The sequence below is a fragment of the Rana temporaria genome, chromosome 11, assembly GCF_905171775.1.
Source record: "Rana temporaria chromosome 11, aRanTem1.1, whole genome shotgun sequence".
Lineage (NCBI taxonomy): Eukaryota > Metazoa > Chordata > Amphibia > Anura > Ranidae > Rana > Rana temporaria.
This window is the reverse complement of record NC_053499.1, coordinates 6,641,215-6,666,993: the sequence shown is the minus strand read 5'-3', so window position 1 is coordinate 6,666,993 and position 25,779 is coordinate 6,641,215. Positions and strand designations below refer to the sequence as shown.

Sequence of the window (25,779 nt, the reverse complement as noted above, 5' to 3'; positions counted from 1 at the left end):
ATTTGTTGGCGCTATATAAATCGTGTATAATGATAATAATGGATGCATGAACACCGGTGCACCACCATAGACTAACTAACTTTCTGTGACGAAACTGACTTCCTTCCTGTGACTGACTTCCTTCCTGTGACTGACTTCCTTCCTGTGACTGACTTCCTTCCTGTGACTGACTTCCTTCCTGTGACTGACTTCCTTCCTGTGACTGACTTCCTTCCTGTGACTGACTTCCTTCCTGTGACTAACTTTTATCATTTAGCATTGCTCTCCCAATATCTCGGACAACAAAACACCTCCCCCCAGGGCCGCCTTAATAGCATCATGGGCCCCTGGGCAAAGTAATGCTCTGAGGCCCCTACAATGATGACAGTGCAGGTAAACCGACATTAAGTAGGTAGGAGGCAGACTGCCTCCCCTTTGCATCTATCACTCTCAGTGCCATCATGGGGCCCCCAATTTTAGGGCAGCGTGGGCTCAAGGACCAGCTGCTTTGGGGAAAGTGTAGGGCCCAGGTGTGCCCTCTCATTGAGACAGCCCTTTCCTAGGTGGATGAAATTTTGCTTAGTTGTGGTGTTGCCCTAGGACAGGAAGTGAGGTAATGGCAGGATTACCAGGTTAAAACAAAGTAAGAAGAATGTAGCTGCCAAATCTAAAGGAGCGGTAACCTGCAATATTATCATTTCTTGTTCCTGGGTATAGATTTTCTTTAGGAATATACCTCTTGGTTCAGTTTTGGGATTATGGCCTGACATGCACTGTCTGAATTGTGCAATGTTTAGCAACTTTAATCGTTGTGTTGATAGTTCTCTAATACAGCCCCTCGGGTAAAAGTAAACTCCGGGATTATGTTTTTGGTTACTGCTGTTCCAATTAGTTTTAAAGGTTTGGCAAGCTTATAGATTGGGTTGATGGGATCCATACAAAAGCGTGTGTGTTGGGGGGTGTGTGTTGGGGTGGGTTGGTGTGTGTGTGTTGGGGGGTGTGTGTGTGTGTTGGGGGGTGTGTGTGTGTGTTGGGGGGTGTGTGTGTGTTGGGGGGTGTGTGTGTGTGTTGGGGGGTGTGTGTGTGTTGGGGGGTGTGTGTGTGTTGGGGGGTGTGTGTGTGTTGGGGGGTGTGTGTGTGTTGGGGGGTGTGTGTGTGTTGGGGGGTGTGTGTGTGTTGGGGGGTGTGTGTGTGTTGGGGGGTGTGTGTGTGTTGGGGGGGGGTGTGTGTGTGTGTTGGGGGGGGGTGTGTGTGTGTTGGGGGGGGGGGGTGTGTGTGTTGGGGGGGGGGGGTGTGTGTGTTGGGGGGGGTGTGTGTGTGTTGGGGGGGGTGTGTGTGTGTTGGGGGGGGTGTGTGTGTGTTGGGGGGGGTGTGTGTGTGTTGGGGGGGGGGGGGGGTGTGTGTGTGTTGGGGGGGGGTGTGTGTGTGTTGGGGGGGTGTGTGTGTGTTGGGGTGTGTGTGTGTTGGGGTGTGTGTGTGTTGGGGGGTGTGTGTGTGTGTGTGTGTGTGTGTGTGTTGGGGTGTGTGTGTTGGGGGGGGGGTGTGTGTGTGTTGGGGGGTGTGTGTGTGTGTGTGTGTGTGGGAAGATACAGTTTCAGAATGATTTGCTTTTCATTTAGACCCTCCAGAAATGGGACACTTGGAGAAGAGCTTTCTAAAAGGGACATCCCCTGTGCTCTATTAGTACAGACCTTTTGGAATGTGGAGCATTTTTATGGATTAAAAAAATATATTTTCAGGCATTTCCTAGAAAACATGAAGAGTTACAGAAATCTAAAGATTAATAGGTTTGGGACGTCAACTGAGTTTTGACCGTGTCATCTTGCACTATGAACCTTTTGAACCTTCATGCCGGGATGTTTCCCCATCAACCTTCATCTCCTCCAGGAGCTTACCATGGTCCCTCGCTGTATATCTCCCAGCTCTTCATAGATGAGGCACCTTTATCCCTCCTCTGCTTCTACACAGTCCCTGCTATATTCAAACCATCTGTTTGCCATGTTGTAGCTAATTTACTTCCTATGAGGTCAACAGTAGACATGACTCCTATACCCTGCTCTTTAAAAAGTTGCATGGGTCAGTTCATGCAAAAGTGATGTTACAGGTATAATCTGGTTGGGTTCCTTACCTCTTCCACTCCACCTGGCTCTGTTCCCAGTGACCTTTGCTACAGCAAGGGTCTCTGCCCTCTTTCTGTTGTATCCTCTGAAATATAACATTTTAAAGTTGGTAAAACAGCAAGGACTATTGTAATGTGCAGATCTTGTAACTCAAGGCCACCACCAGGGTAGCTGAGAAGTTCAAGAGATGCACTATGAACCGCAAAACCCAACTCTCCGTCCCTCCCATTAGCTCAAGTCATCTGTCCTGCTTGGCGCTCTCTAGTTGTGCCCTTGGTACAGTAGCATGGTCTTCATGGATACTGTACCTTATCCCTAATTTGCTTCCATCTACGCTGGGGATCTCCAAACTAAGGGCCTCAAGCTGTTGCGGGGCTACACGTCCCATAAGGCATTGTATAACTCTGCCATTTACAGACATGACTAGGCATGATGGGAATTGTAGTTCCTGAACAACTGGAGGGCCATAGTATAGAGACCCTAATTACCAAAAACCTTTACTAAAAACACCCAAAGGCCAAAAACAAACTCAAGTGTACTAATCACACTGTAGAATGATCAAGTAGTGGTGTGGTATCGCCAAGCCCAAACCAGGGCCATAGTTTGGAGACCCCCTGATCGACGTCATTTGTCCCGTTATGTTCAAGCCTACATTGTGGCTGCTTAAGAGCCCCGCTAAGTGCTGCTGCCTTCCAAGGTGCCCCAAAAAAATGCCCATTCACAAGAGGTAGTTGACTCCTTGTGTGATAAGGAGGTCAATATGCGCTTAATGTTTCCCAGATTACTCCTCCGAAATTGCACCACTGGGCAGTTATTGGCACCTTCAGAGGTAATTTTCTGACAGTGGATGAGTAATCCCTGTGATACATTGAGTGTATATTGTTCTTCTTAACATACAAGGGGACAACTACCTCTGGTGAGTGAGCATTCTTTTGGGGCACCTTGGAAGGCAGCAGCACTTAGCGAGGGATGAAAAGGTTGTTACTTTGCAGCTTGGAAGCACTTTTGAATGGATGTTCATAGATGCACACATCTTTTGTCCTTTTTATATGATGCAAGTTGAATTCACCTTGGAATGATTTAACACATCTTTTGTTAAGTTATTTTATTATTCCATTATTGTATTACCTTTTTATTTATTAAAATTGATTGCACGGAGCACATTGATATTACAATTGGCATTAGGTAATAGGTAGCATCGCTGTCTTTTATAATTGTTTAATTACTATTCAGATGGGCCCCTGGTGCAACAGTATGGTCCACATTGCCAGAAGAGCGCCTCTTGATGCAGTCAGAATATACATCATAAATTCTGGGCAACTAGATCAGCTCTTCTCAACCAGGGTTCCTCAAGAAGTTGCTAGGGGGTTTCTTGAGTGGTCACTGATAGAACTCTTATTCAATGACTCTTACAGAATTTCGGGTTCCTCCAGAAGTTGGGGGTTCCTTGAGTGGTCACTGATGGACCTCTCTTTTAATGGCAATTGCATAATTTTGGTTCCTCCAGAAGTTGAGGGGGGGTTCCTTGAGTCGTCACTGATAGACCTTTTATTCAATGACGCTTGCAGAATTTTGGGTTCCCCCAGAAGTTGTGAGGGAGTTCCTTGAATCGTCACTGATAGACCTCTTATTCAATGGCGCTTGCAGAATTTCGGGTACCTCCAGAAGTTGCTAGGGGCTCCTTGAGCGGTCACTGATAGACCTCTTATTCAATGGCACGTGCGTAATTTCGAGTTCAACCAGAAGTTGTGGGGGGGTTCCTTGAGTGGTCACTGATGGACCTCTTATTAATGGCGCTTGCAGAATTTTCGGGTTCCTCCAGAAGTTGTTGGGGGTTCCTTGAGTGGTCCCTGATGCATCCTCCCATTCAATGGTGCTTGCATAATTTTGGAGCCAAAGCCACTTGGCATAGCCAGAAGCATGAAACCTCTGGGTGGCATTTAGACCACTACTGTACATGGGCATTTTCCCTCTCACCCTCCAATAAATTTGTTTTAGCTGGAGTTTAAGACCTGGAAATTATTTAAAGGTTTCGCTCTTGAGAAAAGTTGGTCTAGATCGTTAAGTTCTATGGATCTCTACCGCAAGAAAGAAAAGAAAAAAAAACTACTCAAGTAGCGTGGTTCACAAGGTTTACATTTTAGATGACACTTAAAAGTTCCATCAGATTTATTTTTTTATTTTGATGAAAGCTAATGTCCTTTACTACCAACTAAGGCTATGTTGTGATGGCACCTTGTCAGTTTTGTACTCATTGTTCAGTTAAACATAAAAGGGGGAAAAAAAATAAAAAAAATTTAAAGCGAAGAAGCTGACGAAACCACCAATAGTTTTTCTTGTATGTGCTCCGGTAAAGGCGTTGTGTCCTTGGTTCTTATTGTTTCGATTTTTTTTTTTTTTTCTTTTAAAGAAGACATTTTTACATAACGCTTTTTATTGTGCAGCGCGATGTATAAACCTGTGTATTCACAAAGACAAAATACTGTCAGCAAAAAAAAAAGAAGCTTTATTTTATTTTCCGGCTTGCGAGTGTCCTTGCGTTCTGCTCAAAGAGATCGGAGAGAGAGAAAAAAAAAAGATCTACTTTGTTAACCGAGGGGGGGAAAAAAAAAAACCTGTACAGCCCCTCGAATAAACATTTCGCTGTCAAGGTTACAAAAATATTGTGCGCGCACACAATGCACAACACATGCGTATTGTTTCCTATGCATGAGTTGCATTATTTTAATGGCGTGGCTGGAAATAAAATAATTGCAGCTGCTGCGTTATCGATCGTGGTTATTTGGTTTGGAGGGTTTTACGGTTTAACCTTTGCTGGTAAATTGGTGTTTATGGAAAAAATATATTTTTTAAGCTTTTTTTTTTTTTTTTTTTAATATTATTATTTTATTTTTTTATTCTTAAATGGTTTCCTAATTTACCAAAAGATTTGAAAAATATCTTGCTAAGTAAAATAAAATGTATATTCTAGCAGCGTTTTATTATTTTTAATTTTTTGTTTATCTGCATTTTGTCATCAGAACTTATTTTGCGTACTTTTCCTTTTAAGTGTCTGCCTTTGCATAAAAAAAAAATTAAAGGTGGACTATTGGACCCCTTTCACACAGTTTTCAGGCGTTTTAGCGCTAGAAATGGCGCCTGAAACCTGCCTCCCACCCAAGCGGTGGGCTTGCAGGACGTTGGAAAAAATCCTGCAAGCAGCATCTTTGGGGTGGTTTGGAGCGGCATCTCCGCTCCCAAAACTCCCCTGCCCATTGCAAGGAATGGGCAGCGCTTCCGAAGCGCCGCAATACTGGGGGTTTTAACCCTTTTTTGAGGGTTAAAGGCACCCTGTTAGAGGCGTAGCTTAAACAGCGGAGAACTGGCGCTTAAACGAGCGCTTTACCGCGAACATACGGGCGGCCCCAGTGTGAAAGGGGTCTCGCCGTACACCTTCCCTACCCCCCTGATGTACTTACCCTCAGGGGGATTCTGAGCCGTCAAAGCCCACACAGCTGGTCCATGGGTCCGGAAATGTGATGTTCCCGGCCTTCCCACTCTTCCTTGTGCCGTGCTTTCAGGACGGAGTGGAGGGATTCTGATTGGTCAGCATCTGCACAGTGAATCTCTCTGGTTTGTCCCAAAGGCTTTGCAGGAAGATGATTTCAAATCCCTAGACGGTTGGGTCCCAACATCCGCATCACTCTAGGTAAGTACAGCAGGGGGTGGGGTTGGGGTGGGGGGGGGGGGAGTAGCTGTACAGGGTTCACTTTTTATTTTTTCTTTATCAAACATCACAGGACACAGAGCCGGCTATAATCACGACCATCTGGGTTACGCGCCACCTACAGGTGACTGGACACTGGCTGACCAAAAAAAAAACAGACCAAGTCCTCCCCTATATAACCCCTCCCATACAGGAAGAACGCCATTTTTTTCTTTGCCAATGTCTTGAAGGTGATGGTCACGGAAGTAAAGCTCTCCTGTGAAAATACTGAGGTCTCAAAATGTTCTAGTAGAAATCGAGAGACGGGAAAATCAGATTTTTATTTTCTGCAAAGGTGAACTAATAACTTTAAAGAGGAGTTCCCCAGTCGATGTTTCCATCAGCTCTCGGGTGCTGCCGCCGCCATTTGTAGTAAGGGAACCCGGCTGTGAAGCCACATGCGCGAGGTGTGCTGTGCTTTCTGAATGGCGAGGGAAGAAGGAGGGGGGCCAAACTTCAGAGTGATCTCATGACGGTGAGATCTGTCGGAATTGGGGACGGGTACCGGCTTCCCCAACCCCCCCCCCCCCGAAAGGTGGCACAGGATTGGGGAGGGGGGTTGATAAGGCAAACTTCTACTTCTGAATTGAACTCTGCTTTAATAATTGCTGGTAGATAGCTTCGACTTGGAGCTTAATGGATTTTGCCCATTCACAGACCTGCTGTAACATAAGTCCTGATGAAGGGCGAGTGTTTGAACCCCCAAAACATGTTTGGCTTTTTTATCCCACCGACTAATTAAGAAAAGATTTTGGACTTGTTGACCATTGGTCTGGCGCTCTTGCTGCTTCTTGCAGCAAAAAGAACTAGAAACATTTTTAACCCCAAAATATTGTCTGGAGACCTTTTAATACTAAAACCTCCTGCATTTATTTCTCCTCCATCCTAAGAGTGAATTTCGAGAAGAAAAGACAACATTGTTGGCAGCTCTAGTTTTTTTTATGGCGTTCATGTAAGCGCACTCCCGCCGAGGATTCCGGCTCATAACTAAAAATGGAAAGAAATCCGTGTCTAGCTGCATTTTTGAGATGTTCTCTTCTCGCCTATAGGCTATGGATGCCTGCTCCCACATGTTCCCGGGATCTGGCATTGTATAAATGGCTCCTCTTTGGCCACAAAAACCAGAAGGCAGGAGATGTGCTTCCAAACAAAACATTTCTCCTGTTCAAAGACAATTATAGTGAATAATAGAAATATGATCAGCGCAAGTTTTACTTTATTTTTTATTTATTTTTGCAGATTTTGATCAGTGGTTGTTCATCTATATTGGGAGTCTCCAAACTGCGGCCCGGGGGCCGAATGTGGCCCTTTGCATGCTTTTATCCGGCCCTTGAGGCAATATTCCCCACACTGTCAGCAACAGTGGGGCATAGCTCATGCCACTGGCAATAAGACACTATTCTTCCCACTGATACCAATAATGGGACACTATTCCTCCCACTGACACCATCGATGGGACACTATACCTCCCACTGACACCATCGATGGGACACTATACCTCCCACTGACACCATCGATGTGACACTATACCTCCCACTGACACCATCGATGGGACACTATACCTCCCACTGACACATTGATGGGACACTATACCTCCCACTGACACCATCGATGGGACACTATACCTCCCACTGACACCATCGATGGGACACTATACCTCCCACTGACACCATCGATGGGACACTATACCTCCCACTGACACCATCGATGGGACACTATACCTCCCACTGACACCATCGATGGGGACACTATACCTCCCACTGACACCATCGATGGGGACACTATACCTCCCACTGACACCATCGATGGGGACACTATACCTCCCACTGACACCATCGATGGGGACACTATACCTCCCACTGACACCATCGATGGGGACACTATACCTCCCACTGACACCATCGATGGGGACACTATACCTCCCACTGACACCATCGATGGGGACACTATACCTCCCACTGACACCATCGATGGGACACTATACCTCCCACTGACACCAGCGATGGGGCCCTACTCCTCCCCCTAATACCAATAATGGGCTTTGTTTAGTCCTGCTGACACCAGGACATATTCTTGCCCCACTGGTCACAGTCCGGCCCCCCTAAAGTTAGAAGGACAGTAAACTGGCCCTTTTGTTTATAAAGTTTGGAGACCCCTGCACTAGGCCCTTGCGTCCGGTTTTGTTCTTTTTTTCAGTTTTATGGGATTGGATCTATGCCAACACAAACAAAAAAAAAATTGCAAATGCGCAGCCAGCGTATCGTAAAAAGTATATACAGCCTTCTACCGGGTTCTGTCCATCTGATATCCCTCATTATCACATAAGAGGAATGCCGGGAATAAAAACCCCATAAGATTATAAAGGAAATATTTGCATTCTAGAACAGAGAGACGGCAGCTGCCATCGCGTTTAACAGTTGATTTACTCGGATGATAGGTGCGAATATACATATTAGCATATCGGCACACTGGCTCGGCAGGCGTCGGATATTCATTAACCCTCTTTTCCAGCAGTGCGTTGCCATCTTTAAATGAAGCTGCCTCAAGTGCCTTGTAGCTGTTAAATTGGATTTGTCAGGGAACCAAGTGTCAGCTGCTGCAGGAACGGGGGTCCACAAAGGCCGCAGCGCCCCCGTCCTTTTTATAGGCAAGGGTTTAAATAACAATTGATGAGGGTTTTTTTTTTTTTTTTTAGAAGTTTGTGGTGATCATTGTGATTGAGAGGAAAGCTTTGTGAATAAATGCAGAGTACACAACGCACAGCTGGCTAGCAGAATGCTTTCCTCTACGAAGGGGAGGTCACCCCTAGTTCATGCTGCTGTGCCGCCGCTGACTGACAGCCATGAAAACCTCAACACAATCGAACAAAGCCCTGGAAACGCGCGTTACCTTCTCATTTTCAATTTTTAAACCCTGAAAGGAGAGAAAAAAAAGAAACAAATATTCACGCATACAGATGTAGCATTGGACTCTGCTGACGGGAGACTCGATCCTATCCCCCCCACCCCCCCCTGTTGTCGCAGCGAGGAAAAAACAGTGTAGGAGTGATGTATAAAGAAAAGTATCACTTATAATATACCTGTTGGTGCAAAACTTGCCTGAAATTTTGTCAAGACGTTGGTTTTTACTTGCTTCCCTTTGATTGTTGTATATAAGAATTTGCAAATTTTCCACTCTCTGAAGCAGCGCCATTTTTTTTTTCTCTCGCCGTCTTCCAATGCTGTCCGGTGTTGGCCCCAGTGTGCAGCCAATCCCACCTGGGGTACCGGTGAGCTCTGTGGTTTCTCCTGAGGATGCTTCAGAGGTTCCTTGCGCTGTGGCTGGATGACCTCCCATTTGAATGGTGACTTCATAGTTCCTGGTCCAGTGCCACTTGGCAGAGACGCCAAGCTATGTGTGTGGGGGGAGCCTTTTTCTCACTGACCCCCCAATGTAAGGGACATTCTTCCCACTGATCACCAATGTAAGGAACATGCTTCCCACTGATCACCAATGTAAGGGACATTCTTCCCACTGATCACCAATGTAAGGAACGTTCTTCTCACTGATCACCAATGTAAGGAACATTCTTCTCACTGATCACCAATGTAAGGGACATTCTTCCCACTGATCACCAATGTAAGGGACATTCTTCCCACTGATCACCAATGTAAGGAACATTCTTCCCACTGATCACCAATGTAAGGAACATTCTTCTCACTGATCACCAATGTAAGGGACATTCTTCTCACTGATCACCAATGTAAGGAACATTCTTCTCACTGATCACCAATGTAAGGAACATTCTTCTCACTGATCACCAATGTAAGGGACATTCTTCTCACTGATCACCAATGTAAGGAACATTCTTCTCACTGATCACCAATGTAAGGGACATTCTTCTCACTGATCACCAATGTAAGGGACATTCTTCCCACTGATCACCAATGTAAGGGACATTCTTCTCACTGATCACCAATGTAAGGGACATTCTTCTCACTGATCACCAATGTAAGGGACATTCTTCCCACTGATCACCAATGTAAGGAACATTCTTCTCACTGATCACCAATGTAAGGGACATTCTTCCCACTGATCACCAATGTAAGGGACATTCTTCCCACTGATCACCAATGTAAGGGACATTCTTCTCACTGATCACCAATGTAAGGGACATTCTTCCCACTGATCACCAATGTAAGGGACATTCTTCCCACTGATCACCAATGTAAGGGACATGCTTCCCACTGATCACCAATGTAAGGAACATTCTTCCCACTGATCACCAATGTAAGGAACATTCTTCCCACTGATCACCAATGTAAGGGACATTCTTCTCACTGATCACCAATGTAAGGAACATTCTTCTCACTGATCACCAATGTAAGGAACATTCTTCTCACTGATCACCAATGTAAGGGACATTCTTCTCACTGATCACCAATGTAAGGAACATTCTTCTCACTGATCACCAATGTAAGGGACATTCTTCTCACTGATCACCAATGTAAGGGACATTCTTCCCACTGATCACCAATGTAAGGGACATTCTTCTCACTGATCACCAATGTAAGGGACATTCTTCTCACTGATCACCAATGTAAGGGACATTCTTCCCACTGATCACCAATGTAAGGAACATTCTTCTCACTGATCACCAATGTAAGGGACATTCTTCCCACTGATCACCAATGTAAGGGACATTCTTCCCACTGATCACCAATGTAAGGGACATTCTTCTCACTGATCACCAATGTAAGGGACATTCTTCCCACTGATCACCAATGTAAGGGACATTCTTCCCACTGATCACCAATGTAAGGGACATGCTTCCCACTGATCACCAATGTAAGGAACATTCTTCCCACTGATCACCAATGTAAGGAACATTCTTCCCACTGATCACCAATGTAAGGGACATTCTTCCCACTGATCACCAATGTAAGGGACATTCTTCCCACTGATCACCAATGTAAGGGACATTCTTCTCACTGATCACCAATGTAAGGGACATTCTTCCCACTGATCACCAATGTAAGGGACATTCTTCCCACTGATCACCAATGTAAGGGACATTCTTCTTACTGATCACCAATGTAAGGGGCATTCTTCTCACTGATCACCAATGTAAGGGACATTCTTCCCACTGATCACCAATGTAAGGAACATTCTTCCTACTGATCACCAATGTAAGGGACATTCTTCCCACTGATCACCAATGTAAGGAACATTCTTCCCACTGATCACCAATGTAAGGAACATTCTTCTCACTGATCACCAATGTAAGGAACATGCTTCCCACTGATCACCAATGTAAGGGACATTCTTCCCACTGATCACCAATGTAAGGAACATGCTTCCCACTGATCACCAATGTAAGGGACATTCTTCCCACTGATCACCAATGTAAGGAACATTCTTCTCACTGATCACCAATGTAAGGAACATGCTTCCCACTGATCACCAATGTAAGGGACATTCTTACTGATCACCAATGTAAGGGACATTCTTCCCACTGATCACCAATGTAAGGGACATTCTTCCCACTGATCACCAATGTAAGGGACATTCTTCCCACTGATCACCAATGTAAGGGACATTCTTCCCACTGATCACCAATGTAAGGAACATTCTTCCCACTGATCACCAATATAAGGAACATTCTTCCCACTGATCACCAATGTAAGGGACATTCTTCCCACTGATCACCAATGTAAGGGACATTCTTCCCACTGATCACCAATGTAAGGGACATTCTTCTCACTGATCACCAATGTAAGGGACATTCTTCTCACTGATCACTAATGTAAGGGACATTCTTCTCACTGATCACCAATGTAAGGGACATTCTTCCCACTGATCACCAATGTAAGGAACATTCTTCCCACTGATCACCAATGTAAGGAACATTCTTCTCACTGATCACCAATGTAAGGAACATTCTTCTCACTGATCACCAATGTAAGGAACATTCTTCTCACTGATCACCAATGTAAGGAACATTCTTCCCACTGATCACCAATGTAAGGAACATTCTTCTCACTGATCACCAATGTAAGGGACATTCTTCTCACTGATCACCAATGTAAGGGACATTCTTCTCACTGATCACCAATGTAAGGGACATTCTTCTTACTGATCACCAATGTAAGGGGCATTCTTCTCACTGATCACCAATGTAAGGGACATTCTTCCCACTGATCACCAATGTAAGGGACATTCTTCCCACTGATCACCAATGTAAGGGACATTCTTCCCACTGATCACCAATGTAAGGAACATTCTTCCCACTGATCACCAATGTAAGGAACATTCTTCCCACTGATCACCAATGTAAGGGACATTCTTCCCACTGATCACCAATGTAAGGGACATTCTTCCCACTGATCACCAATGTAAGGGACATTCTTCTCACTGATCACCAATGTAAGGGACATTCTTCTCACTGATCACCAATGTAAGGAACATTCTTCTCACTGATCACCAATGTAAGGGACATTCTTCTCACTGATCACCAATGTAAGGGACATTCTTCCCACTGATCACCAATGTAAGGAACATTCTTCCCACTGATCACCAATGTAAGGAACATTCTTCTCACTGATCACCAATGTAAGGAACATTCTTCTCACTGATCACCAATGTAAGGAACATTCTTCTCACTGATCACCAATGTAAGGAACATTCTTCCCACTGATCACCAATGTAAGGAACATTCTTCTCACTGATCACCAATGTAAGGGACATTCTTCTCACTGATCACCAATGTAAGGGACATTCTTCTCACTGATCACCAATGTAAGGGACATTCTTCTTACTGATCACCAATGTAAGGGGCATTCTTCTCACTGATCACCAATGTAAGGGACATTCTTCCCACTGATCACCAATGTAAGGAACATTCTTCCTACTGATCACCAATGTAAGGGACATTCTTCCCACTGATCACCAATGTAAGGGACATTCTTCCCACTGATCACCAATGTAAGGGACATTCTTCTTACTGATCACCAATGTAAGGGGCATTCTTCTCACTGATCACCAATGTAAGGGACATTCTTCCCACTGATCACCAATGTAAGGGACATTCTTCCTACTGATCACCAATGTAAGGGACATTCTTCCCACTGATCACCAATGTAAGGAACATTCTTCCCACTGATCACCAATGTAAGGAACATTCTTCCCACTGATCACCAATGTAAGGAACATTCTTCCCACTGATCACCAATGTAAGGAACATTCTTCTCACTGATCACCAATGTAAGGAACATTCTTCCCACTGATCACCAATGTAAGGGACATTCTTCTCACTGATCACCAATGTAAGGGACATTCTTCCCACAGACCACCAATGTAAGAGACATTCTTCCCACTGGCCTCTAATGTAAGGGGCCTTTCCATTGGCTCCTGATGCATTTATAATAGCAAGGGTTCCCTGGGACCTGAAAATGATTTCAAAGTTTCCTCTGGGGTAAATAGTTTTAGTAAGGCAGCTAGAGGGACTTGGACAAGGCTTCTTGCCTCGCTGCAAAGTAAACCTGTTGGTTTGCTCTAAAGGACCAGGAGAGGAAAGGCCAGACTCTGCTGTAATGCACACAGGGAACATACCAGCAAGAGATAAGAGAACCGATATCCTATTAGTATGACGCTTCTCCTCAATTCTCCCGTGGCGGAAGGCTTGTTATTTCCCAGCTGTGCTGCTGCTGCTACATTGGAAGTGAAATCTGGCTGTGCTATTTGGCAGGGGTGCCTGGATTACAAAGCTGGATGAAAAGAATAACCAATTCTTTGGCAGGTTAAAGTGGTGCTTTTAGCTGTCTACGTCCCAGTTCTGCTTTGGAAAAAAATAAAAATAAAATTAAAAACTATAGTGTATTTTTCAGTGAATAAGTTCAGGCCAGTGTTGAGTTTTCGAGTATGTATTATTATAGGTTTCTTTGCAACCCCCCTGGTGGTTATCTGTATGTCAGTGCATTCTTTTTATTTGCAGTTTTGGTGCATTCGTTTTCTATATATTTTTTTTTTTGCGTTGGTTCTTGTTTCTTTGCGTTGCTCCCCTTATTTATTTATTTTGCTCCTCTTTTTCTCTCGTTGTTTTTCTTTTTGCATTGCTGTTTTTTTTTTTTTATTCGACTTTTTTTTTTTTTATTATTGTATTGCATTTTTTTCAGGTCCTTGCCCCTCCTTTAGTTTTGTGATGTTTTGCTGCTTGTACGTCCCTAGAAGGCCACTTCCCTTTTTCTGATTTTGAACTTAGCACACTGCACAGGAAAGGGACCCCGATCAGCCAAGTCCTGCTGAGCATTTTTTTTTTTCCAGGCCTGTGAAAAGAATGAATTATTCAGCAGAAGCATGCCTACAGCCGCCCATTTGGGAGCTTTGATCTGCGAATCAGGCGGCCGCATGAATGCCCTTATTGTCAGTTTATGTGTACACAGTGTGTGAATTATTGAAAATAGTGAGGCCTGAGCCTCATCTGGTAGAGATTACAGTGCAGGCATGCTGGGTGAGGGCCTGTAATTGAATGTCCCCAGATGCTGTTTATTGGCCCACGTCACATGAACCCCCCCCCCCCCCACCCCCTATCCTTTGCAGCAAGCTTGTCTCCACAAAACGCAGGGCCCCCAGCCACATCGGGAGTGCGCGCTTTACCCCAGCACCTGCCCGGAATATTTTTACAAGCCAATTTTTTTTTTTCTTTTTTTACATTGTTCAAATGAAGAGGGCCCGACTTTTTGCCTTAAACCGATTCATTCCTTGTTGACTTGCAAAATTCTTCTTGTGTGCACAAAGGATTTTCTGACTAAGCAGATTAAAAGTGAATGGAACATGAATGGGGGGAGTTGGCTTTATGGTCACTTAGCAGAAGTTTTTTTAGCCACCATTACTGTTAAGAGGGGCCGAGCGATAAGACCCCACCTCGGTCCAGGGGAAAGTTATTTTATGTTCTTCATAGAGCATTGCCGTATTCCTCCAAAAGGGAGATTGTATTTGTTTAGTCGTGTCCGATCCTTTGTGACCTCATGGACCATAGCGCGCCAGGCATTTCTGCCCTCCACTGCCTCCCGGAGCTTGCTTAACTTCACGTTTTATTGTTTCGATGATACTATCTATCCATCTTGTTTTCTGTCATCCTCTTCTCGTTTCATGTTTCCCAGCATCAGGGTCTTTTCCGAGGAGTGATCTCTTCGCAATAGGTGGCCAAAGTATTTGAGTTTCAGCTTCTTCAGGATCTGTCCTTCCAGTGAATATTCAGGGTTGATTTCCTTCAAGATTTACTGGTTTGATCTTCTTGCCATCCAAGGGACTTTGTGGAGTCTTCAACACCATAGTTCAAAAGCATCAAATCTTCAATGTTCAGCCTTACTTCTGGTCCAACTTTCACAGCCATAGGTTACTTCTGGGATTACCATAGCGTTGACTATACAGCACTTTGTCGGTAGGGTGATGGCTCTACTTTTTATGATGTTGTCTAGATTTTCTGTTGCTTTCCTCCCCAAGAAATAAGCGTCTCTTAATGTCATGGCTGCAGTCACCGTGTGCCGTGATCTTGGAGCCTAGGAAGATAAAAAGGGGAATAGCTTCCAGTAAAATCTTTTTTTCAGCTATGGGTAGGGTGGTGAGGGGTTAGAAACTCTGTAATGTTTATAGGTGTTTGGGTGCGTGTTCGTAATTTATTTTTTTCTTCTCCACTTCCTGCGCCATTGCATTAGGAAAGGAAGTCAGGGAAAGTCTCCATTGGTGACTCAAATATCTGGAAACAGATTAGAACAATGGTAATCGGTTAAAGTGGTTGTAAACCCTAGGGGGAAAAAAAAACCTACAAGACAAAGGAATATTGAGGTAGAATGCATAGCATACTACCTCATTATGAAATGCTCCCCTTAGTTAGATCGAAGCCCCAGCAGCGATCCTGAAACACTGCTCTGCCCAGCGACATCGCTCCTGGAGTTATTGGCTGGAGCCGCGATGACATCACTCCTGTGAATGCCTGCAGGAGACGCCGGTGACGACACATCAGCTGAAGCTACAGGTGATGGTTAGATGGTTAGAGACTATAGGTGTGCTACAGGTGACAGATGTCAGACTATGAGAGTGCAACGGGAGATGGTCAGAGACCATGGGTATGCTAAGATATAGTCGGAGACTATGGGCATGCTACAAGAGATGATGTGAGACCATGGACTTGCTACAGGAGATGGTCGGGGACTATGGGCATGCTAAAAGATGATCAGACACTATGGGCATGCTACAGGAGATGGTCAGGGACTATGGGCATGCCACAGGAGATGGTCAGACACTATGGGCATCCTGCAAGAGATGGTCTGAGACTGGGTATCCTACAAGAGATGGTCTGAGACTATGGCACATGCTACAGGAGATGGTCAGAGACCTGGGCATGTTAATAAAATAAGAAGGGGGTTGAATCTCTGCCAAAGTATTAATCTTCTTACCCGTCTTCTCCTCCTTCCCTGATGACGTCAGCAGGACATTATTCTGGAAAATTGCTTGCAAAACTGTGGCAACAGCAATTGTATTATAAAGGTATTTGGTTTATTGTGAACGTAATTGGAGATAAATCTATAAAATACGAGGCAGTACATTACATAGCCGTCTTGTAGCTCCAGAGTCGGGCAGGAATGCTCAGACACAATCTTGGATTAAGTGATATAGGAGAGCTAATGGCTGAACCATGTTGTGTACTATCTGGTATGTATGACGTTTTTGTTCAGCATTCAGATCAGTAGTTGTTTGTACAGAAAACCCAGGAGGTTTAGTTCATTGTTAGACAGATCCCTTGATATTTGCCTTGATAGCAGAGCTTGTTATGTCTACAGTCGTTTCCCTGCATATGCAGATTCAAAGGTGACAAGAGGTTGTCCGTATTTCAACTACATTGCATCTAATTTTACACAGAATTACAGAAGAATTTAATATGGGCCCGGTGGTGTTGTCGGGAGGGGGCAAGGCCAGGGGTGTCTGTCAGGTTGGCGTCGAGACAGGCCGGAAGTGTCTGTGTCGGGGCAGGGCTGGGGATGTCTATATCGGGGCAGGGGGTGTTTGGGCATGCTCTTAGGCACCAAGACAGGTCAAGGTTGAGGGTGGCGGGACAGGGCAGGGGTGGGGGGTGTTGGGGAATGGCCTTGGGCACCAAGGGTTTCCGGGACACGACACGGCGCAGTGTGTAGGGGCAAAGTCATGGGTGCCAAGACAAGGCAAGGTCAAGGATTCTGGGACACGGCAGGGCTGGGGGTATAGGGGCATGGACTTGGGTGTTGCGACAAGGCAGGGCTGGGGGTTTAGGGGCATGGTCTTGGGTGCCAAGACATGGCAAGTTCAAGGATTATAGGACAGGGCAGGGCTGGGGGTGTAGGAAGCATGGTCTTGGGTGCTGGAACAAGACAGGACAAGTCTGGTGGTGTAGGGGCATTGTCTTGGGTGCCAATACAGGGCAAGGGTTCTGGGACAGGGCAGGGGGTGTAGGGGCGTGGTCTTGTGTGCAAGGAAAGGACAGGGCTGGGGGTGTAGGGGGCATGGTTTTGGCTGTAAACGGGACAATGTCAAGGGTTCTAGGACAGGGCAGGGCTGGGGGTGTAGGGGGCATGGTCTTGGGTGCCAAGACAGGGCAAGGTCAAGGGTGGTGGGGCAGGTCTGGGGGTGTCGGGGCATGGCCTTGGGCGCCAAGACAGAGCAAGATCAAGTGTGCCTGGACAGAGCAGGGCCGAGGCTTTCAAGACATGAAAGTGCGTCAGTATGGGGCAAGTCTAGGGGCACCAGGAGAGGGCCAGGGAAGTTCATAGTGTAACAATTATACATAGAGCCATGCACTAATCCAATTTACTTTAATATAGAGACTAATCCAGTTCAGTTATAGGCCAACTGCTCTGTAAGATAATATTTCGCTTTTTGTTGTTACTCGCAAGTTTCCAGTTTGTCTTGGGGCATTATCCCATCGGATTCTACCCCACCCCCAATACTTCTCTATTGCTACAGCCTTTACAAATGATAATATCGACCCCTGCCATGGGTTCTCCATAATGGAGAGGAAATACTTGGGCGTCCAAGGCCTTGCAGGAAACGGAGGCGCTCTAGCAACTACATTGCCACCAATGGTGTCACCTGGGGGATTTTGTAAGATTTTTTTGTAAAACAAACCATAGATGTGTGTGTGTGTGTGTGTGTGTGTGTGTGTGTGTGTATATATACATAGAAGAGTGAGGGCACCTAAAACTGTTGTGTGTTTTGCACACATCTATGTACAGTAAAAAATAACTTTACTGAGGTTAAGCAAGAACTTTAAAGTGTGGTGACTTCTTGGACTATATATCTATAAGATGGACTGTATATCTGTATGTATCAGTTTCTCTCCCCCCCCCCCCCCATCCCATATTCCCCACACATACTGGCTCAGATGGAGTCTCCCAGTAAACTGACCCCGTCCATTCCTTTATTTCAGGTAGGAATGAATTAATAGCCAGATACATCAAGTTACGGACAGGCAAAACGCGGACCAGAAAACAGGTAATACATTTGATCACCCTGATTGTTTGATGACATCGATCTGTTAATTGTACTTTAATCATGCCCTGATTGCTGGGTTATTAGTGGACAGTGTGGATCTCAAATCTGGTGCTGCATAAAAGCTCCCAAAATTGCCCAATTTACTCCGCCATTTGTCTCATTCTAATAATATAATGTATGCCCTTTTTTAAAAGCCCATTAGAATTTCTGTGGTAGTGAGGATGTGGCTGTTATGTTGGATAACCCGCGAGCTCTTATGCAGCATCATTGTCCTCTTCATGCTGTGAGAACATTACATTTCCACCGATTCCATGGCTGCGATTTTTCTATATTATAACTCATTCCCCGGAGGATCGCTTTATATTAAAAAACCCAACTCCACCCTGAGCTCCAGCTATGGATAGATTGTGGAGGGAATAAAAAAAACTCTGTAAAAAAAATTATAGGCGTTTGGGTGCATGTTGGGAATTTATTCTCCACCCAACACGTTTCAGTAGGACAGGAAGTCAGGGAAAGACTTTGCACTTCGCAAGTGAAGTTGCACTAATTTTTCACCACAGCTTGGTGACTATGGTGAAGCCAATATCTCAGTAATGCGTATTTCAGGTGGAGGCTGACTGGTTGATTGCCACACCGGCTTTTTGCATCATATTGGGGGCACTACTCCTCCCACTGACGCCAACGATGGGGGCACTACTCCTCCCACTGACGCCAACGATGGGGGCACTACTCCTCCCACTGACGCCAACGATGGGGGCACTACTCCTCCCACTGACGCCAACGATGGGGGCACTACTCCTCCCACTGACGCCAACGATGGGGGCACTACTCCTCCCACTGACGCCAACGATGGGGGCACTACTCCCACTGACGCCAACGATGGGGGGGCACTACTCCTCCCACTGACGCCAACGATGGGGGCACTACTCCTCCCACTGACGCCAACGATGGGGGCACTACTCCTCCCACTGACGCCAACGATGGGGGCACTACTCCTCCCACTGACGCCAACGATGGGGGCACTACTCCTCCCACTGACGCCAACGATGGGGGCACTACTCCTCCTCCCACTGACGCCAACGATGGGGGCACTACTCCTCCTCCCACTGACGCCAACGATGGGGGCACTACTCCTCCTCCCACTGACGCCAACGATGGGGGCACTACTCCTCCTCCCACTGACGCCAACGATGGGGGCACTACTCCTCCTCCCACTGACGCCAACGATGGGGGGCACGACTCCTCCCACTGACGCCAACGATGGGGGGCACGACTCCTCCCACTGACGCCAATGATGGGGGGGCACGACTCCTCCCACTGACGCCAACGATGGGGGGGCACTACTCCTCCCACTGACGCCAACGATGGGGGGGCACTACTCCTCCCACTGACGCCAACGATGGGGGGGCACTACTCCTCCCACTGACGCCAACGATGGGGGGGCACTACTCCTCCCACTGACGCCAACGATGGGGGGGCACTACTCCTCCCACTGACGCCAACGATGGGGGGGCACTACTCCTCCCACTGACGCCAACGATGGGGGGGCACTACTCCTCCCACTGACGCCAACGATGGGGGGGCACTACTCCTCCCACTGACGCCAACGATGGGGAGGGGGGGCACTATTTTTACTCCTCCTTATGAGACTGGCCCATTTTTTTACATCCTCTGGCCAGTCTGGTCACCTTTTAAAGTCCAAAGGATTGTACGCTGTCCTTTTGTTTTATAAAGTTTGGAGACCCCGGTTATAGAACATCAGAGTGCAAAGTCAAGGAAGCAATTGGTGATCTTGCTGCTGCCACCCTAGAGAGAGAAGAAGCCGGTGTGTTCCTCAACTTGCTGTTTTCTGCCTAAAATGTGTATTTCAGTATGAGCTGGGATAACTCCATAAATGATCCATCACTATAAATCTACTTTGCTTTCCATCATTGCTGCAAACGCATTGATCTGCAGTTATTACACCTTCCGGGCTGAACCTTGGGTGCATTTTTGTGAGGAATTCCTTGAGCTGCACATCCTAAAGTGAACCTGTTGCATACAAATTAAATAACAATTAAAAACAAGCAATTGGCTTTAGAGACCCTTTGGGGTGTTAATATATATTTTTTCACACTTTATTTTGCAAATTGAATCCCTTTTGAAAAATGTGTGAATTTGATAAAGTTGTGTTAAAACCTTTTAACGTGCACAAATTGGCGTACATTTATGTATATTTCTTTTACTTCCTGTCACTTTGTAGGTGACAGGAAGTCAAAACAAAAAATGTATAAATTCTAAAATAAAATAAAGTAGGATTTCAATCTGGAGCGGTTAGTATTTTAGCATCTCTATAAATTTTGGGTTTACCTGCCAGCAGCTGACCCCCCTCCCCCCTCGTCTCCTGACTTGTCTTGTGTTTACAGGGGCTTGTCGTCCGGGAACAATAGCCCCTCACATTGGCATGCCTAAAATGTTACAGTCCACAAGAAAGCAACTGATGAGTCAGCACTAAACGCCAAGTCCCCATCCCGAGCGCCTTTCTCCATCAATTAGCCGGGAGTGAAAGAGCAGCCTATGCCCCCAAACAATGCCTTGATTTAACCGCTGAAGATTTACTGGGGCCAAGTTCAAATCCTTCTCAAAAAAAAGCCCCTAGCTGCACAGGTTTAACACAAATATTGCTTAATACCCCCCTCTGGGGTAAAGATCCTCAGGGTGCCCATTGTCTTTCATTTGCCTTCCTAATTTTATTTTTTAGCTCTTTTTTTTTTTTTTTTATATATATCTTATGGGTTTCAGTCTTGTTTGTCCTAAATTTATTTTTCTATCATGCAGCATGTTTCTGAAATTAAAACTTTAGGTTCCTTTTACAAAGAGCTTACAATTTTCCTTAATGTTTATTTAAAACAAATGTTACATTTTCATATTGTAATACTTATATTACTTTATTTTATGTTTTTTTTATGTTATTTTGTGTTGCCTTACGTTGTGTTGCCTTACGTTGTGTTGCCTTACGTTGTGTTGCCTTACGTTGTGTTGCCTTACGTTGTGTTGCCTTACGTTGTGTTGCCTTACGTTGTGTTGCCTTACGTTGTGTTGCCTTACGTTGTGTTGCCTTACGTTGTGTTGCCTTGCTTTGCATTTTTCTTTGCGTTGTTTTGCTCTGCTTTCTTTTGCTTTGCGTTGCTTTCTTTTGCTTTGCGTTGCTTTCTTTTGCTTTGCGTTGCTTTCTTTTACTTTGCGTTGCTTTGCTTTCTTTTGCTTTGCGTTGCTTTGCTTTCTTTTGCTTTGCGTTGCTTTCTTTTGCTTTGCGTTGCTTTGCTTTCTTTTGCTTTGCGTTGCTTTTGCTTTGCTTTCTTTTGCTTTGCGTTGCTTTTGCTTTGCTTTGCTTTCTTTTGCTTTTGCTTTCTTTTGCTTTGCTTTCTTTTGCTTTGCTTTCTTTTGCTTTGCTTTCTTTTGCTTTGCTTTCTTTTGCTTTCTTTTGCTTTGCTTTCTTTTGCTTTGCGTTGCTTTGCTTTCTTTTGCTTTGCGTTGCTTTGCTTTCTTTTGCTTTGCGTTGCTTTGCTTTCTTTTGCTTTTCTTTTTTTATTTGCTTTGCGTTGCTTTTGCTTTGCTTTCTTTTGCTTTGCGTTGCTTTTGCTTTGATTTATTTTGCTTTGCGTTGCTTTGCTTTCTTTTGCTTTGCGTTGCTTTGCTTTCTTTTGCTTTGCTTTCTTTTGCTTTGCTTTCTTTTGCTTTGCGTTGCTTTGATTTCTTTTGCTTTGCGTTGCTTTCTTTTGCTTTGCTTTGTGTTTTGCTTTCTGCTTTGCGTTGTTTTGCTTTGTGTTTTGCTTTCTGCTTTGCTTTGTTTTGCTTTGTGTTGTTTCATATTTTATGTTATGTTATGTTTTTATTTTGTTTTTATTTTATGTTTTTTTTATTTTGGGTATACAGATTTTTCTAACTGCATTTTGTTATATGATTGTCATGATTTTTTTTTGTTATACAGAATTGCATAATAGAATTTAAACTGTGGTGCTTAAGTTAAATTGTCAGCTTTACAAAACTCGGCATGTTTTCAAAGGTTTAAATAAAAAAAAATTCTTCTAGCAGCAGTGTAGTTAATTTTAAACTGAAAGGGAAATTGAGTAGCAAGGCTATTAGCGTGTTTTAAATAGTATATAGAATTACAATTTGTCACCATAAGAAAAATGTAAAGAATTAAAGCAGACCTTGCAATTAAACTGCAAGGGGGCAGCCTATCTTGTAGACCTAAAAAAAAAAATGCAATTAAATTAAAATTTTAATTTAAAACTTAATCTAAATTAATAAAAAAAAAAAAAAATTAAAAAGTATGTCGGTGACCTCACTGGCCCTAGAAAAGGCACGCAAGCACTGTGCATGAGTGTCCTCAACATTTTGGATGTTTTGGAAGATTTGGATTATCAGCTTCCCCTGGATCGTAGAAGAGTCATGTCAGTTATCTTATTAAATAAAAAATTAAAATAAAAGTTAACTAACTATGATTTTGTTCATAGGGGTCTACAAGATGAGCAACAACTTGCAACCGTCTACATTAATCAAACAAATTAATAAAAAAAAAAAAACCCTAACTGGGATTTTTAAATCTGTATCAAACTTATTTTAGATATATTTTTTTTAAATCCTTTATTTACTTCAATCTAAGTTTATTAAAAAACATAACTTTTTTTTTAACATACCAAATTTTCATACATAGATGGTAATAATTTAATTATTAAAAAATAAATAAAAATTAATTCTAAAAGTTGCCGAACAATAAGAGAACTATAAATCCATTTAAGGCTTGATTAAATAAAAATTATATATTTTTAGTTTTGATGCTTGCAAGCCTACCCTTGCAGCAGTAAATAAACCCTTAGTGCCACATTCATTCTGCCCCCTGGGCGATCCCAAACCAAGCACACCATACTTTTAATATACATTTTTAAAATTCCTTTTTTTTTTTTTTTTTTTTTATTATTTTATTTATTATTTTAAATCTGAACCCCATAGGTGTCTAGTCACATACAGGTCTTAGCAAGAAAGAAAGTTCGAGAAATCCAAGCGGCCATTAAGGTACGTCTGGCTTGCCCAGTTGTAAGGGCTTTTCATCTCCATGGTTACAGGCTTTTTCCTTTGTTTTCCTCCCTCCCCCTACCCTGCAGGTGTCTAGTCACATTCAGGTTCTTGCCAGAAGGAAATCTCGTGATTTTCATTCCAAGCTGAAGGTATGCGCTTCTCTGCTTTTGGGCTTGTGGTTGCTACGCATCTCACTTCCTGTTTCCCATGGTGACCGGTGAATGCTCCGTGCTACGATCCTCGTAACCTAGTTTTTTTTTTTTTTTTTTTCCTGCATGTCAGAGCTGTTTACGTTTCTTAATACCTGCTCTACTATTTTCTCTGCAAGCGGTCGCTGTGAAAAAAAACAAAACAAAACGGTCTACCGGCACCATTAGCCAAGGGTTTCCAAGTCTCACACCAAGCTATGTCAATTAATAGGGAATTAATGAGCGTGTTTCCACTCACCGAGGTGTTTTGTCACTTAGAGGGTGATTATTACCGGCGTAGATGAAAGCAGACCTTGCACAAGGAGGCATTACGGGGGGGGGGGGGGGGGCATGCTTTCTATATTACATGTGGCACCAGTTGCTTCTTTGTAAAAAAAAAAAAAAAAAATCAAAAGAAAAAAAAAAAAAAATTGGACTCTATAATCTGGACTCCCTTTGGTCATTAGCATTTGCCCCCCCCCTTTTTTTTTTCTTTCCCCCCATTTATTTAAGATAAAGGATCCTCAATCTTCCAGTGATTTAGCCCTTTGATTGTCCTTATTAAAGGAAAAAAAATCTCCAGGCACATCTATAAAAACACCCCCTAAAGGATTCAGTAGCCGTAAAGTAATTTTTACATTTTGGTCTAGTCAACTGACATTTTGGCTACTGAGCAAACTCGCAACACTCCAACACCATCCAATTAATTATTGATGATCGAGTCCACCTAAAAAAAAATAAAAGTATGGTTTTCCTGAAGCGGAACTAAACCCTCCTATCGGTTTTCAGCCAAGGAAGCTGCCGTCACGAAGTTGCGTACTGTCTTCCATCTTGGCCTCTCTTTACATAGTTGCATAGTAGGCGTGGTTGGAAAAAAAAAGACACAAGTCCATTAAGTCCAACCTTTGATCTTCAACGGTCATGGTGCTGCACACATGTGATCAGTTATGACACCAGCCATTGGATGGTTTGATGGTTTTTGGTTTGAGAGCACAAGCAAATGTGGACGGTTACATTCACTGCAATTGCCGGAATGTACCCGTTTTTTTTTTTTTTTTTACTTTTAAATCTATGGGTTTAGTTCCGTTTTTAAGCCTACGGGCTTGCAAGCAATCCATCATTGGGATAAACTCGTTATTTGGAATATGATGGTATGGTGCTTCAAGTCCAGTTACACTTTTAGAAGGGAAAAAAAAAAGCACAGGGTGGATCTCTCCACTCTCTAACCACCATCCCTAGTCCCCCAACCCCCAAACCTGCATCCTACACAGCCATAAAATTCATCTTAGAAGGGTCAATTGTGAAAATTGAGTTCTAGCACAGTGGTCTCCAAAGTATGGCCCAGGGGCTGGGTGCGACACTTTGCTTGCCTTTATTTGACCCTTTGGGCACTATTTCATCCACCGACTCCAACAATGGAACATGACTACTCTCAACAACACCAGCAATAGGGCACTATCTCCCCCCCCCCCCCAAATAACACCACGATCGGGCACTATTTCTCCCAAAAACACCAACCACCAAACATTCCTCCTAATAACACCAACCATGGGGCTCAATTCCTCCCTAGAAAACCAACCATGGGGCTCGATTCCTCCCAATAACACCAACCATGGGGCTCGATTCCTCCCAATAACACCAACCATGGGGCTCGATTCCTCCCAATAACACCAACCATGGGGCTCGATTCCTCCCAATAACACCAACCATGGGGCTCGATTCCTCCCAATAACACCAACCATGGGGTTGGTGTTGGTATTCCTCCCAGTAGCACCAATGATGGGGCCCTGTTCCTCCCAATAACGCCAACGATGTTCCTCCCAATAACACAGACCATGGGGCTCTATTCCCTTCTGACCAAAGATGGGGGCTTGTTTACTTCCAGTGATGCCAATACATTTTCTACTGCCACTTGCCCAAATCATGCCCTTTAAAGTCTGTAGCACTGTAGTCTGGCCCTTTGTTTAGAAAGTTTGGAGACCCCTGTTTTAGCAGATAGAGCATGTCCAGTATACAAGTCTTGTTTATAGGACACGTACTCTGTGGAAACGTAGGTGGAGGTTCCCGCAAAAAAAATTCACATATATTAATGGAATAACTGCTAAAATACACTTTAAACCATGCCGTGTGTAAGCACCTGTAAGGTTTATATTGAGCTGCCATACCACCACCCCGTGGCCAT

At 44.3% G+C, this 25,779-nt stretch overlaps 1 protein-coding gene across 3 annotated transcripts in view; it reads left to right on the top strand.

Annotated features, from left to right (window-relative positions):
- TEAD1 (TEA domain transcription factor 1) overlaps positions 1-25,779 on the top strand; it is a 130,422-nt gene that overhangs the window by 55,424 nt on the left and 49,219 nt on the right. For 2 of the 3 annotated variants that reach the window (XM_040327941.1, XM_040327940.1), the window contains exons 2-3: positions 18,284-18,348; positions 23,344-23,406. In XM_040327941.1, the coding sequence (XP_040183875.1) occupies positions 18,284-18,348; positions 23,344-23,406 (128 nt within the window). Of the gene's footprint in view, positions 1-18,283; positions 18,349-23,343; positions 23,407-23,495; positions 23,559-25,779 lie in introns of all 3 variants that reach the window. The other variant, XM_040327939.1, reaches the window with a different exon arrangement.